The sequence below is a fragment of the Euleptes europaea genome, chromosome 2 (genome assembly GCF_029931775.1).
Source record: "Euleptes europaea isolate rEulEur1 chromosome 2, rEulEur1.hap1, whole genome shotgun sequence".
In the NCBI taxonomy this organism is placed as follows: Eukaryota; Metazoa; Chordata; class Lepidosauria; order Squamata; family Sphaerodactylidae; genus Euleptes; species Euleptes europaea.
Window position 1 is genome coordinate 71,269,677 of NC_079313.1, and position 15,165 is coordinate 71,284,841.

Sequence of the window (15,165 nt, forward strand, 5' to 3'; positions counted from 1 at the left end):
CTGTAAATAATTTTTCATATTGTACTGGTGGGCTTTTGTTTTCTAAATGACTGGTTGAAAATGACAATGTATTGCTTGTATCTGAAAATAGGATAAGGCTTATCTTTTATTTACGTCACTATGGCTTTGAGCCAGTGTCATGCATGTGCTAGGGCTGTTCAGTTCCACCCCTGCCCAAGCTGAAGACCCCTCAGTTGCATGGCAAGCTGACTTTGAAAGGGGGTAGGGTGTATCCATGATGATTCAAAGGCAGTATGCAGTTCAGTGCAGTTCTTCACTTAAGGGGTTGCCTGGAAAATAGCCTGTGCCAAGTAGAGATTAGAGCCTAATTTGCTTTACTATCTGTGTAACTTAGAAAAGTTGGTATCCTATCTTAGTTGATTGTTGGTCTCCCCCATACCCTTGCTGAGAAATGCTAAGGAATTGAACGATCCCTCTCTTCCTCCCAAATCGCCTCTTATTTGCTCTTTCTTTTGCCACCGAAGCATATTCCAACAGCAGAGGATTGTGTGTGGGCATTCGCCCCAATAAGAAAAGGGTACTTAAGCAGTGCTAGTTTACCTCGGCTAACACAATTTATGTCCATCTTGACAACTCAAGGTACAGCCAATGCCTTCTCCCAATGGTTTCTGTGGTGATGATAGGAGTTGAGACATCCCTTCCCCTCCAAACCATGCATGGGGGAGGAGTAAGAGTGAGGCTCAAAGTAGAATGCTGTCTGAGCCCAAATACCTCTTCTTAATAACAGCCCCCAACCAAAAAGAAGTGAAACCATGCTTTCCTCTCTAAAGTAATTGAGGGGGAACTCACATCAGCTTCACCATCCTCAGTTACCTCAAGGCTGAAGGGAGCTTGGGATCTGTCTTTCCCCAGAGGAGGTCTTAGCCACATGGTGCTTATTAGCCACATTTCCCCTGCAGTTGTCATCTTGTTAATTTTGCAGAGTCTCAGCCTTGTTACTTTGTATAAGACTCTTAGTGATAGTTACAGTTTGTGGAATTAAAGGTATGACAGATCTGAACTGTGAGCGGATTTTGGTCTTGAATTCCGAAAAATAAGGAAAGAGACGAGAGATCAGTCACCTTGCAAATGGACGGAGTTGCCCATATGTAGTGTACTTTTGGACTGAGATTACAGCGTGCAGGAGCAGCTTGAAAGGCATTGTTTTCATCTAACTGACATTCATCAATATTTCTCCCTTTGCTATAGAGATATTCGCCTCTTAATACTGGAACATGGCAGGTGGTCTATGACGGACAAATACGAGACGCTAATGAAGGGCCTTTCCATTGATTCTCTCTCGTTGTTTGTGAAGGCTTTCAAGTCCCAGCTCTTTGCAGAGGGCCTTGTCCAAGGAAATTTCACAAGCAGCGTGAGTGCAACTCTGCTCTCTGCTTCATCTGTCACCCCTTGGAGCTATCCTGTCTCTTTTGGCAAAATACATCTTGATATATACTTGTGAACTTACCAACAGCTTTCCTGGTAGCCACCTTGGGGGACCCTATTTGTGTGAAAAGGTGGCTTAGAAATATATTAAATAATAATAAATCATACTTGCGGTGTGCAAACTCTTGACAATTCTAATTTCCATACTAGCTTACACTTGCTTAGAACAGCTTATCAGAAGAGAGTATGTCAGCAGGTTGTCTAATCCTAATAAACCCAGCCCATACAAATTGAACATAAGAGACCTTTTGTACACCTACCTGTGGGGGATTATGCACTGTCTGTAGTTGATGCCCAAAAGCCCTGTTCTGTGCAAACAGTCTCTGTCCTGGGGATTAGAACTGAAATGGGTTTTCCAAAGGAGCTGGTTAAAATTGTTGGAATATTCTCATACCGGTGTCAGCTGCTTCAGGAATATGCATTGCTAGTGTATTAATGTTCCACACAGTTAGACTTGCACATGTAAAATATATGTTTAAACATGACTTCTCATGCATGGATGACATGCATGGATGAGCCACAGGGGATGGAAAAGGGTTTCCACACTTAATTCAGGCAGTGACTAATGTATAAACTTGAACATTAGGCTTCCTGTATTGCAGATCTAAACTATTTCTGGTTTGTTGCTGAAGGACCACCTTCTTTCCTGTTATGTATCTGTGGAAAAAGCATTAGTGCTCATATTTTATTTTATTTTTAAATGGTCTACCCTGTCTTTCTGCACAAAGTCCCCAAGGACGTTGCATCTGAGCTCTTGAGGCCTTGGGGCAAAATCCCTGCTGTAATGCTAGGAATCACCTTCAGATTGAAAATGTTCCCGTAATTTAGGTCACAGAATATATGGGAAGGAGTTTATGATTGTAGCCTTGTGGGGAGTAAAGGTGGTGGGCTGAGACATCTTCTGGGTAGTTTCTGTACAGGGGGCTTGTTTAATATATGCTGCAAACTCTTTATGTCCAACTTGCTGTTTTGCTTCCTCATAGCAGAATGCCTACAATCTTACTATGTCATTGTGTGTAGGTAGACATTTTTTCTGTTTTTGTTTGTTTTTAGGAATCTAAAGAATTTCTGAATTATGTTGTTGAGTGAGTATATTCATCCTTTGCACTGGGAAATGTTTAAGACTACACATCCTGACTAGTTCTTGAGAAAGAGGAAGATCAAATACCATAAACACAAAAGTTCCTCTTCCTAAAATTAAGTACAATTTTGCTCTTGTACATGATGCAGGCCTTTTGTTTGGGGCATTATTGTGTATTTTACTTTTTGTTAAAGTGACACAGTCTGAAACTGGCATAAATGTTTGCAGACATCTTGTGTGCCAAGATGACATCATTGATGTTGGTTTAAGGCAGGGGTCCCCAACGTAGCGCCTGCTAAATGTTTTCAGAAAGTGGGTGGGGCCAATTCTTATTGGCCATTAGAGATCTGATTGGTTGTGCTGATTAAAATAATGCTTCTTCAGCAGCAACTGTCATCAGTTAGTTTTATTCTCTGTTTCACTCTTCTTTCCCAGTATATTTTTTTTTAAATCACCCCTTCCCCTCCTACACTTGGACTTCTTATGGGTGTGTGGCTGGCTCTGCCTCACATGGCAGCCATTTTATGGTTGTGCCCTCCACCTTGTACTCCAGAAATGCCCACAGGCTCAAAAAGCTTGGGGACCCAGAGCTTAAGGAGTGGGTTGGTGGCTGACATTCTGATCTTTGAACCCCTTTCAGAAAATTGCAGTTCCTTCCTCAAGTACACCCATGTCCAGTACAGTTCCAAGTGATGGACTTGCCAAGTGCTCACCTGCTGTGCAAAGTGAAAACCCTTAACAAAGGAGATGCAAATTCAGAAGTGACAGTCTATTACCAGGTAGTGTGGGTCTAAAGAGAGGTATATTTGTCATTTGAGATGGTGCATTGGTTGCTCATAGTGGTTTTCTCCTGTGTGAATTGGAGACGTTATTTCAAATATTCCTCATAGAAAGCTGATAGATTGGGAAGATTACTCTGAACCCTTTTTCCTAGCATAGCAGTTTTGTGTGTGAAGGATTATTTTTCATGAGGGGGCATTCAAGTTTGCATCTCTCCCTTTTTTTTCTCCTACATGGAGGTACAGTCCAGGAAAAACAATACCATTCTGCTGTCTATAAAATGGATAATAAATTGACAGGACTTTTTAGATTCACTCTACAGTTTTTTATAAAAGTATAGCCCAAACCATGGATCTTTGTATATCATTTGTATACAATGTAGGTTGGTCTTTTCGCCTTAAACAAAACTGCCATCCAACCCCAGATGGAAAAAAGACTAGCATTGACTTGAGAGGTGTCATTTTAAAATGCAGGCACATGGCAGCTTTTAAGCCACATGAAAGGGACAAGACAACTGGTTGCAGAGCAAGCTCAAGAGAGGGCTGAGGCTCAAGAAACTCTTCTTAACTGAGCAGCCAGTATCTAGTGGCAAACATCTCTTCACGTAATAGAGCTATCACATGTTAATCTGTTTCCATCCTGCACATCCTGATTCTTTTCAGGTACAGGTGGGTGGCTGGAAGTGCTGTATCTTGATGGCACAGATCAGGTTTAGTTTCAGCAAAGAATTTCAGTGTCTAGAACTGTTAGTGCAAATCCACAGACTTTGCAATGAATGAACTCTTTTTTTTCTTCTTTAGTCTGGAGCCAGGTGTTTAAGGGAATATTCTCTCATGGAATTGCTTGTGGTAAGTTCAGATTGCTCTCATAAAAAAGTATATTTGTTAATTTGCTGTACAGCCTTAATGGTAATGATTAAAATACTTGAACGTAGATTCAGTTAAGTGACACTGATGGGCGGTGCATAAAAGAATATCTGGGATACCATATTCTGGGGGGTTGTGAATTGCACTAGGGTAATGGATGATCGGGAAATGAGGGAGTGAGGGTGACGAGGAGCATTGGGCATAGCAACCGGTCATTGTGCAGGATTCAGAAATTGTACCTGTCCTCCTTTTTGAAGACCCATCTTAAGGGGCTTTCTGCATAAGTGCACATTCATTTATTTGATGGCAAAATGATTATCCTTGAAACAAGGGTCTTTAACTCTTCTTCCTACCCACAACCAATTTAGTATGTGCCAGTGGGATGTTGCACAGTTGTACTCGAAGAAATTTGTGAAAATGTCATGTAAAAACCAGCATGCGATAGATGCACACCTTGACTTCAGCTAGTATTTCCAACTTGCTTTTGCGCAGCTTGATATAATCTGCTTGGCAAACCCTAGAATCCTGTTTTCTGTTGGGGATTGGGGAGGGAGAGCTGTAGTTTAGAGTGTGTGCAAAATCTCTGCTGATGGAAGGGACTGGGTTGAAACTTTTCTTCCTCCCCTTCTCCCAGCAGTCCAAAATCCCCCTAAAAATGGTGCTCTTGGGAGACAAGGCAACCCCAGGAACAGCATCAGGGGGAAACTGGTGAAAATTTCCTCTACTTCTGTCAGCAGAAATATTCCTGCTGGATCAAGTCCTGTGATTTTCAGGGAAACAACCAGGATGCACGGTGGTGTGCTAACCTGCATGTGTGACTACAGGATGAGTATCCCTTACCTGAAAATCCAATATCTGAAACCCAAAACTTCTGGTGAGATCGTGACACCTTTCTGATGGTTCAGTGTACACACACTTTGTTTCATGCACAAAATTATTTACAATATTGTATAAAATTACATTCAGGTTATGTGTATAAGGTGTATATAAAACATAAGATGAATTTCGTGGTTAGACTTGGGTCCCATCCCCAAGATATCTCATTATGTATATGCAAATATTCCAAAATCCGAAATAATCCGAAATGCTGGTCCCAAGCATTTTGGATAAGGGATACTCAACCTGTATATGGAATATGCACCATACTCTGCCCAGTGCTATATTTTATGGATAGCTGACAGTAAAGCTTCCCTTGACTTTCGAACTGTGTTGGATTAAGCCATTGTAAAGATCAAAGTAATGGAGGGTACACGGGCAAGTATTTTATATCTGACGATTAACAGGTTCTTGTAAGCGCTACCTTTTTAAAAACAAATAGTATTGCTTGTCAAATAAGTTATTTACCCTGAGCCTTTGGGGATACAGCAGGTTAAAGATCAAATCACCCTTCCCTCCCTCCTAAAGCAAAGAGACTGAATTTCTGCTGAATTTCAGATGTACATGGAAGAACCTTGTTTTGACTTTCTGCGAACCAAGCAAACCTTAGGGTAAGTTCCCATTCAGCTGCCCTACTAGAAGCTACTGTGTAGCCTTTAATGTGGAAGCTCCCTATTGAGAAGCGCTTGTGGAATTCACATGCTGCAGCCGAAACAACCAGCAGTTTCTTTCATCACCACCTTTGTTATCCTTTCAGAAAGTCCAAAATAGCTAGGTGATTTTGGCTTTTTGTTTGGTCTTATCTGGAAAATGGAAGCAATGTTTTCTACTGTAAAGAATGTTTAGGATACCTATAGACATGATCTTCAGCTGATGCATTCCTGGAGATGAAGGACTAGTTTTATATCAGCAGACCACTGAGAATCCAGATTGAAATAGGCATGTTTAGCCAATAGCATCAACATGAAACTAGTTCTGTACTTCAGTGCAGTGCTTATGATGTGACCTCTGGTTCCACTCTTGACTTTTAGATACCATGTGTATCCAACTTGCAGAAATACATCTGGGATTCTTGGCTTCTCTGTTACTGTGGCAACACAGGCAACCAAATACAAGTGAGTGACATGTTTTAAAACTTTTATTAGAAAAGGTCAGTGTTTCCATCACGGGAACCTGTAAACTCAGTGGTTCTTCAATGATGATCCAGCATGTTCCAAGTAGGAAATACAAACTCATCCTAAGTATGCATCCAGAGTTTTCTGCTATGTAGCCTGCCTCATAGTCAGCAGTTGGTTCCTAATAGTTTAGTACTAAAGAAATTGATAGTTAAGTCACCATCAGTTCAATCCTATGCAGCTACTCCACTGAAGTCAAATAGACTGGAGTAACACGGCATAGGATTACAGAGTAAGTATCTGCTTGTGTATTTATGTAATACTTACGAAACAGGATACAATATATATGGAGACAGATGTACTGTTTCAGTACATCAGTGTGAAAAACTGGCTTTTTGAGCAAGCACAAAATAGTAATGTACATAGTAGCCTTTGCACTACCAGAAGAGGCGATTTGGAAATGGTATATTAGTGAGTTCATTTAATTTGTTGGTAGAGGGGCTGTTCTTAGATTGCATGGAGACTTAATAGATTGAAGGCTGCAACTCAGTTTACTCCTGTAGAGCAAATACTATATTTTTACTTTAAATTAGATGTCTGATTATGATAAAATTGTGTTCAGAGGTAATATTTTTTTACACATGAATACTTTGTCCTAACAGGCTTATAACTGCTGTTTCTAAACCCTAGATGATTACAGCAATAAGAAGTTAAAGTTTGAGTGTAATTCAGTTATTTTTTTCAGCACTGAACTAGTGGATAGGAAGATAGAAGAATTTCTTTCATGCTTTGAGGAAAAACTCAAGCAGTTGACAGAGGAAGCTTTCAATACACAGGTATGGGGATTTAAAAGAAAGACTATACTTTCCTTATTAGTTTATTAGAAGTGTGTGAGCAGATCAACTGGTAGGGAGGAGTGCTATGGGTACATACCACAAGGTCCGATTGTTGGTACATGAGAGCAGCCCTGTTAGGGTGCCATTTCCCTTGGTGGCCAACTATATGGTCCTTTGTAGGTTTATGAGCTCAATATGCAGACCAAATTTCTCCATTACCAGTCAATACATGGGGAGATGCTGTCTGAGCATGAAGTTGCATTTAGCCCTTGTGGCTAATAGCCAGCGATGGACCTATTATCCATGAATTCTAATCGCTGCCATCATAACATCTTGAGGTGGTGTATTTAGTATGTTATGTGCAGAAGAACTTTGATCCTGAATCTGTTGCCCAAGCGTTAACATTATGAAAGGGTGGAGTTTTTCATCTGCTTTTCTCAACACCATGCATAATTTATAAAACTCTGTGTAGAGAGGGGAGGGAATAGTAGGGAGATAGGGAACATGTGGGAGAGTTGGATGAGGTCAACATGTAAGTTAGCTCATCAAGCAAGACAAGCCAAAGGCTGAAGGATATTTATGGTGGCAGCAAGCTGAAGCAAAAAGATGAGGTGGTGGGGCAAACCTTCGTAGGGCATCAAAGGGTTGAGGAGCAGCACCGAGGGTTGTTGTGGATCATGGAGGTTTAGTAGTGTTGCTTAACCAAGTAGATAGCAGACAACGATAAGGGAAACTTATAATGGACGCTATTAGCTGGCTCTTTTGTTCTGAAGCATATATACTGCACAAGAGTATAAATGGAGGAAGTGAGCCAGGACTGGCATTGGGAGGGAGGGATGGTGTATTGGGAACAAGTTAAGTACAGGGAAGAACTGAAGGTAGCAGAAAAGGTCAGTAAAGTGAAGTGGTGACTTAAGCTTCCAAGAGCTCCACTTTCTATTTGAGTTGCAATTATTGTGGATTTAAATAATTTAGAGGCTTCCAGTAAAATTTGGCCCTCCTTTACTCTCCCCTTAAGCTTCTTCCTGCGAATTCCTTCATTTTGGAGAAGTTTTCTCTTCTGAAGTTAAATGTCAGCATGTTGGGCTTTAGGGAAATATTTCCATCTTAATAGCACCGGAGTCACTGGCCATTAACGCATGGGCAAGATGTCACCGGTTAATCTCTCTCATCTCACACTATTTTAATCTGGGATCATAAAAGTGAACGCACGTCCGTCTCCCATCCCATACTATGTGCACCACCCGATGCTCCCTGCGTTTGGGACATGGGATAACGTGGGATGTTCGGGGAGTGCTCCGTCGCTACCAATGTCATTACACCACAGTCACGCGATTGTGCGTGCTTGGCGTCTTCCTTCCCCCCCCCCCCTAGAATGATATGCCGGTATACCAACACAACTCACTTCAGGACATTAGTTTTTCTCCTGCCCTCCTGCTCTGCAGCAAAAAGCAGAGCTCTCAGGCCCGCAGCTCCGCTGTCTCCGTTTTTGAGGCGGCAGGAGGCTCAGAAGCTCAGGGCAGGCGCGGTTAGAGCGGGGAACGCTGAGTCCGCCGGCCAGCTGAGCAGACACTTGGGCCGTCTCATCAGGCTTACCGGTGTCGCCTTCTCGCTTTCCTGGCCGGGGAGGGGTGGTTTTGAGCCACTGAGAGGAGTGAGCCTGTGAGGGAGAGGCGCGGCCTCGGCGCACACGGGGCCTGGTGTCAGCGGGTGGCTGATCTACTGGAGGAGCCCCCCCCCCCCTTTGGCCCTCTAGTTATCCGGTCGCATCTGGCGGGGAATTTCCCACACAAACACCCTCTTTAGGGCTGCCAGGTGCTAATTAAAAAAATCACTCCCGGTTGCGTTTGGCTGGGTGATTATCAAGCACACGCTGGCACGCACACACGCAGTCTTGGGCGGCAAGGACTAATGGAATATCGACCCGGGAGCTCACGCATGACGAAACAACCGGATTTATCTTGATTGTGATCTGTATTTCGCGATAGGACAGGTCTTGGAAAACACGCAAGTAAATAGCGCTCGTGGTAGATTTGATCCGCAGAGCGGGGACGGCATGCGTGTGACCACTGGAAAACCGCTACATTAGAGGGGAGAAGCAGACCAAATCGGTCATGCGTTAACGGCCACTGTTTCCAACTGATATAACAGAGCTTACATGTCACATTAGGTCCTGAGCACCACTCAGGATCAAATCCAGGGTAACCTCCCCTTGAGTGGTCTATAATTTGTTCCAGTAGGTACATAAGCTCCACAGACATGCTTATGTAGTCTCTAGCTGTGGTTTCATATTATGAGTGAAGTAACTCACTGACAGTGACAAAAATATATTTTCTCTCCTCAGGTCACAGCTCTTATTAAATTAAAAGAATGTGAAGATTCCCATCTGGGTGAGGAGGTACATAGGAACTGGGCAGAAGTGATAACTCAGCAATATCTGTTTGACAGACTAGTCCAGGAGGTAAGAATGTAGAAGCAGTAACACAGAATTCTGTGCCCTATGAGTTTTAAGTCTTAAAATCTCAGAAGCTGTAGAGCAGAGGCCCCTGACATGGTGCCCATGGGTGCCATGATGCCCACCAAGTGTTTCTAAAAAGTGGACAGGGCCAGGTTAGGCTTTCGCCCAGCTTGGCCATTGGAGATTTGATTAGTTGTGCAGATTTTAAAAATTGTTCCCTTGGCAGTAACTGCCACAACAACAAAAGGATCTTCACTGTGTGACTGAAGGTAAGCTATGGCAGCCATTTTGTGGCTGACTCAACCTCTTGCAGCAACCATTTTGTGACAGCTATTTTGTGGCTGTGTCAAAATTCCAAATGTGCCCACAGCCTCAAAAAGGTTGGGGACCTCTGCTCTAGAAATATAAAATGTGGGCCCCTAGAAACTGTATATTGCTAATTTCTGTTACTCTTTAACTAGGGTAGATGGGTAAAGGAACAAAATGATAATCAACATTCTTTCTAAGTATGATAAGAGAACAAAAAATACAGTACACATCCCATCTACTGTCCCATATAGGCTACATCAGATCTATAAGGAAAAATGATGTGTTTATAGATTAAGATTAATCTGCTCCTAACCTAACTTTTAGAGTACATACCTCTTACACCAAAGAAACTATTAGTCCAAAAATTGTCTGTGTGCCATAAATCAATCCTTGTCATACTGCCCACCCAAGAGCCTAATTTAAGTATACAGCTAAAACGGCTAATGAAATTACATTTTCATTAACAAGCAAAGCTCAAATGGCTAAATGGTGCTCTTGCAAGGGCAGAACATGATTTAGGAATTACCGATGTATTTATTTGTATTTTACTTCATTTATATCCTGCATTTCTCTACAAAGGGGACCCAAAGTGGATTAAATCATTCTCTTCTCCATCATTTTATTCTCATATCTCTGAGAGGTAAGTTAGGGAGAGTGCGCAGCTGGCCTGCGGTCAATGAGCAAGCTTCCATGCCAGAGTAGGGATTCAAACATGAGCCTCCCAGATTTTAGTCAGACACTCTTAACCCCTAAATCACAGTGTCTGTCTCACTGGTTGGCATGCCCACATTAAATTTATTTTATTTACTTCACTTATAGCCTGCCTTCCTTGCTGAGACTCAAAGTAAATTACAAATATAATAAATAGGAACACCCCTTCCTCGCTGAACAGAAACCTGTCAGTTGAATGTACTCTGAAAGTGAAGTTTAGGTTTGGTTAAGTAACATAGGAGACATCAAAGATTGCAGCAACTATCGGACCATCGCATTAATTTCTCATGCAAGTAAAGTGATGCTCAAAAATTTACAGCAAAGGCTGTTACCATATATGGAATGAGAAATGCCTGATGTTCAAGCTGGTTTCAGAAAAGGAAGAGGCACTAGAGATCCCATTGCAAATATACGCTGGTTACTGGAGCGTACGAGAGAATTTCAGAAGAAAATCAGCTTGTGTTTCATAGATTACAGCAAAGCTTTTGACTGTGTGGATCATGAAAAGCTATGGCTGGTTTTAAAGGAAATGGGTGTGCCACTACAGCTGATCGTTTTAATGCGCAACCTGTACTCTGGACAAGAGGCCACAGTTAGAACAGAATATGGAGAAACGGAATGGTTTCCAATTGGCAAAGGTGTCAGACAAGGATGTATTTTATCTCCCTATCTCTTCAATCTATATGCAGAACATATAATTAGGAAAGCTGGATTAGATTTAGATGAAGGTGGAGTGAAAATTGGAGGGAGGAACATTAATAATTTGAGATATTCTGATGACACTACATTATTGGCAGAAAATAGTGAAGATTTGAAACGACTACTGCTGAAAGTAAAAAGAGAAAGTGCCAAAGCAGGACTACAGCTGAACATCAAGAAAACAAAAGTAATGACTACAGGAGAATTACACAACTTTAAGGTTGACAATGAGGAAATTGTAATTGTTGAAGACTTTCTATTCCTTGGCTCCACCATCAACCAAAAGGGAGACTGCAGCCAAGAAATCAGGAGATTGACACTGGGAAGGGAAGCCATGAAGGAGCTAGAAAAGATTTTGAACTGTAAGGATGTGTCACTGGCCACCAAGACTAGATTAATGCATGCCATCGTATTCCCTATTACTATGTATGGGTGTCAAAGCTGGACAGTGAAGAAAGCTGATAGGAAGAAAATAGATTCCTTTGAAATGTGGTGTTGGAGGAGAGTGTTACGGATTCCGTGGACTGCCAAAAAAACAAATCAGTGGGTTATAGATCAAATCAAGCCTGAACTGACCCTAGAAGCTAAAATGACTAAACTGAGGCTGTCGTAATTTGGTCACGTCATGAGATGACAAGTGTCACTGGAAAAGACAGTCATGCTAGGAAAAGTTGAGGGCAGCAGGAAAAGAGGAAGACCCAACAAGAGGTGGATTGACTCAATAAAGGAAGCCACCGCCTTCAATTTGCAAGATCTGAGCAGGGCTGTCAAAGATAGGACACTTTGGAGGACTTTCATTCATAGGGTCGCCATGAGTCGGAAGCGACTTGATGGCACTTAACACACACACACAACATAGAATTGGAAGGGACCATACAGGCTGTCTAGTCCAATCCCCTGTTCAATGCAGGATTAGCATAAAGCATCCCTGACAAATGTTGGAATAGTGATGGCTTGCGCTTGCAAGAGCTCTTGTTTTAGGACAGCCCACCCTTCACTTGCTGTTTTCCCTTCCAGCATTCTTGCTCATGGAATGACTCTCATCATGCTTCATTAAAGTCTGCCCTACCAAAATCTAACAGACACGTCTGGCTACAAACTCCCTTGGTCCCCCACAGCAAAAGGAATTCTAGGAAGACATGGTCACTTCCTCCCAAATTCCCCACCACCTTAATCCCACCTACCAATTCTTGCCTTTTGCTTAAAATTAAGAAATTAATCTATATGGATTTAACATAGCCTATATTTGCCCTGGGGGAAGGAGAAGTTGAGAAATTTTGCATGCCAGGTTGTTACAAGTCTTATTACTGTCAGTATCTGAAATAAAGGGCATATTGGTTACCAAAAGTGCTGTTGCTGTTCTAGCCTACTAGTGGGTTATGAAACTGTCAGTTAGTAAATATAATCTGTTTCAAGCCGTGGGATTCTATTGCTTATCCCTGGTATGATTTTCTGACTGGTCTCATCTCATAATTTTTTGTGGAGTCTGTACAACCTTCTGTAGATCACTCAACTTCTCATAGGCAACTCTAATTCCAGTTCAGGGGTTCATCTAAGACAAATTCCCATTGGCGCTATAGTTGTTCCCTTTGGCAAACTGTTGAGAAAACCTTTGTGCTATTCTCAGAAACATATATTTTAATAGGGCTATTGATGCAAGTGATATTATTTGAAGTCAAACTAATCATTCTCATAGCTTATACATTAAGGGGAGGAAATGGTTTGGGAGTTGATTCCCATATTACTTTCCTGTGAATTTTCAGCTGCTAAATAATACTTTTGTTTTTAGATTGAAGCTCTAAAATCCCTTTCTCAATCAGAACTAGTTGATTGGTTCCAAGTACACAGAAGCAAAGATAAGAAAGTACTGAGTGTACATGTGAGTATTTGTGGAAGACGTACCTTTTTGAAAGATTTTCAGCTTCAATTTCTATGTTGATTTCAGTGATCTTTTAGTGTTTCAGTGTTCCTCTATTACAGAAATATGCTGGTCTGACAATTACAGCTAATATCACTTAATGCCTTATACTACTATCCTAAGCAGAGTTCTACTCTTCTAAATTAATGAGCTTAGAAGGATGTAACTCTTCTTAGGATTGCACTGTTAAAGGGGGGGAAAGGCTTTGTATGTTCAATGCGGTAGGGAAGAATCCATTAGCAGTATTAAGCTATATCATGACTTAGGTTATGGATTTGGGATGACTAATGCTGTGAAGGTGGGTGGTAAAGGCAGTTAACAATTTATTGCAAAGGTTACATCTTGGTGACTTTGATGTTTTGTCATTGCAGGTGGTTGGATATGGAAAACATGAAGGAGATACAGACACTTCACCCCCCTCAAATGTTCACAGTCCCTCATGCAGTGAAATACCTCAGCTTACTTTCTTGGATTCTTCTTCTTTGACTGATGTCACTTGTATCAAGGACATCAGAATGTACACATCATCTCTCAATGTTCTTCCATACCATAAGATATTAAAGTAACTTCTCAGACTGCCAAAGTAGGTGTAGTACAGCTTCGCTTCACTACAGCATACTTGGAGTGGTTCAGCAAAACACTTTTAAAAAAACTAACTACTGCCTTAAGTGATGTTGATCTGGGTTTGTTTTACTATAAAGGATCTAATTTACCGTGCTTTCTGAAAAATATGTAACTAAATACCTGCTACATTAAATATCATCAAACACAAGCATCTTTTTGAAGAAGCGAGATATGCATAAGCAGGAGTGTTTCTTGGTGAATAATAGAAAGATGCAACAGTGGAGGATTAAAAAGCTGCATAAGAAAGGACAATCTCCCAGCAACCTGACTGGGGTGGATATATGTATGGACAAGACTATCTTGGATATGCACGTCTCCGCTTATTCATGTGTGTCATTGTAGATAAAGACAGCTTTTTAAACTTTATCTTAACTACTCTCCAGAAAATGCTATTGGACTAAAAAAAAATTATGAAGAGTCTATATGTAATAGTTAAGAGCTGAGAACATTACAGATAGAAAGTATGCCTGAGATTCTCACAGGAATCATCTGCATGACGAAGTTCAGTATAAATGCTCCAAGAGGTATTATGTTAAATAAAGCGTTGTTCATCTTTTTGTGTATAGGTTGTTATAAAGGAACATCTTACAGTATAGAGAGGCTCTAGAAAAGAAGTCTATGTCTTAAATTCCTTTGGCCCTCACATTATAGCTATTTGTAGCTTTGAGCCCCACATGGTTTTATTCACTAGAGCAGGTATTCAAATGTGGATTTGAGTGTCACTTTCAAAAGACCTTCCACTGAAATTCACAGCTACCAGCTTCCCTTTAAAAGCACAACAAGCATGTGTTTCACTTTTTCTGCAGCCTTTTACTCTTTTGCTTGGAGAAGAATCTGGGCAATCAGCATACTGTCAATCATTCTACAAAGTCAAGTAACAATGAACAAAATCTGGGATCAGGTTTGCAAGGGGGAGTCCTAATCAGCTTTCACCGGACAGCTCTCTCAGCATACATCAGCTGTTGAGTCTGTTACATATTAATAACAAAGTCGACCAAATCTGAGGATACTTAAATCCGGTGATAGGCGCTGTGAAAGAGCAAGACAAATTTTTCTACAAACCTGAAAAATGTCCAAGGTTTGCAGAAAAGTATGAATGTGGGAAACAAAAAAACATTGGGGTTTTTTTAAGTGAAAATGACTAAAGTAGTGGCTGTTGCTAGGCAACCACAGCATGCTTAGTTTTGTTAGTAAAAAGGCAGGGGGAGGGGCAGGGTTATTTCCAGGCCTATTTTGGCCCTTGAGGGAGGACTCATTGGGTCAGGCCTGAGTCCTAGGGTTTCCAGCTTCAGGTTGGTAAATTCCTGAAGTTTCTGTGGCGGAAGGCAGGGTTCTGGGAGCTGGCTATGATGCCATAGAGTCCACCCTCCAAAACAGTTGTTTTCTTCAGAAGGACAGATCTCTCTCATCTGAAGTTGTAAGTCTGGGAGATCGGCAGCCTTAGCC

At 41.5% G+C, this 15,165-nt stretch overlaps 1 protein-coding gene across 1 annotated transcript in view; it reads left to right on the forward strand.

The window, feature by feature from the left end:
- Positions 1 to 13,789, forward strand: part of NRDC (nardilysin convertase) — a 43,555-nt gene extending 29,766 nt beyond the window's left edge. The window contains exons 22-31 of the mRNA XM_056844465.1: positions 1,210 to 1,372; positions 2,500 to 2,531; positions 3,168 to 3,306; positions 4,108 to 4,155; positions 5,608 to 5,660; positions 6,081 to 6,164; positions 6,910 to 7,000; positions 9,345 to 9,461; positions 12,967 to 13,056; positions 13,467 to 13,789. Coding sequence (XP_056700443.1) covers positions 1,210 to 1,372; positions 2,500 to 2,531; positions 3,168 to 3,306; positions 4,108 to 4,155; positions 5,608 to 5,660; positions 6,081 to 6,164; positions 6,910 to 7,000; positions 9,345 to 9,461; positions 12,967 to 13,056; positions 13,467 to 13,661 — 1,012 coding nt within the window. The 3' untranslated portion in view covers positions 13,662 to 13,789. The remainder of the gene's footprint in view (positions 1 to 1,209; positions 1,373 to 2,499; positions 2,532 to 3,167; positions 3,307 to 4,107; positions 4,156 to 5,607; positions 5,661 to 6,080; positions 6,165 to 6,909; positions 7,001 to 9,344; positions 9,462 to 12,966; positions 13,057 to 13,466) is intronic.
- The last annotated feature ends 1,376 nt before the right edge of the window (positions 13,790 to 15,165 follow it).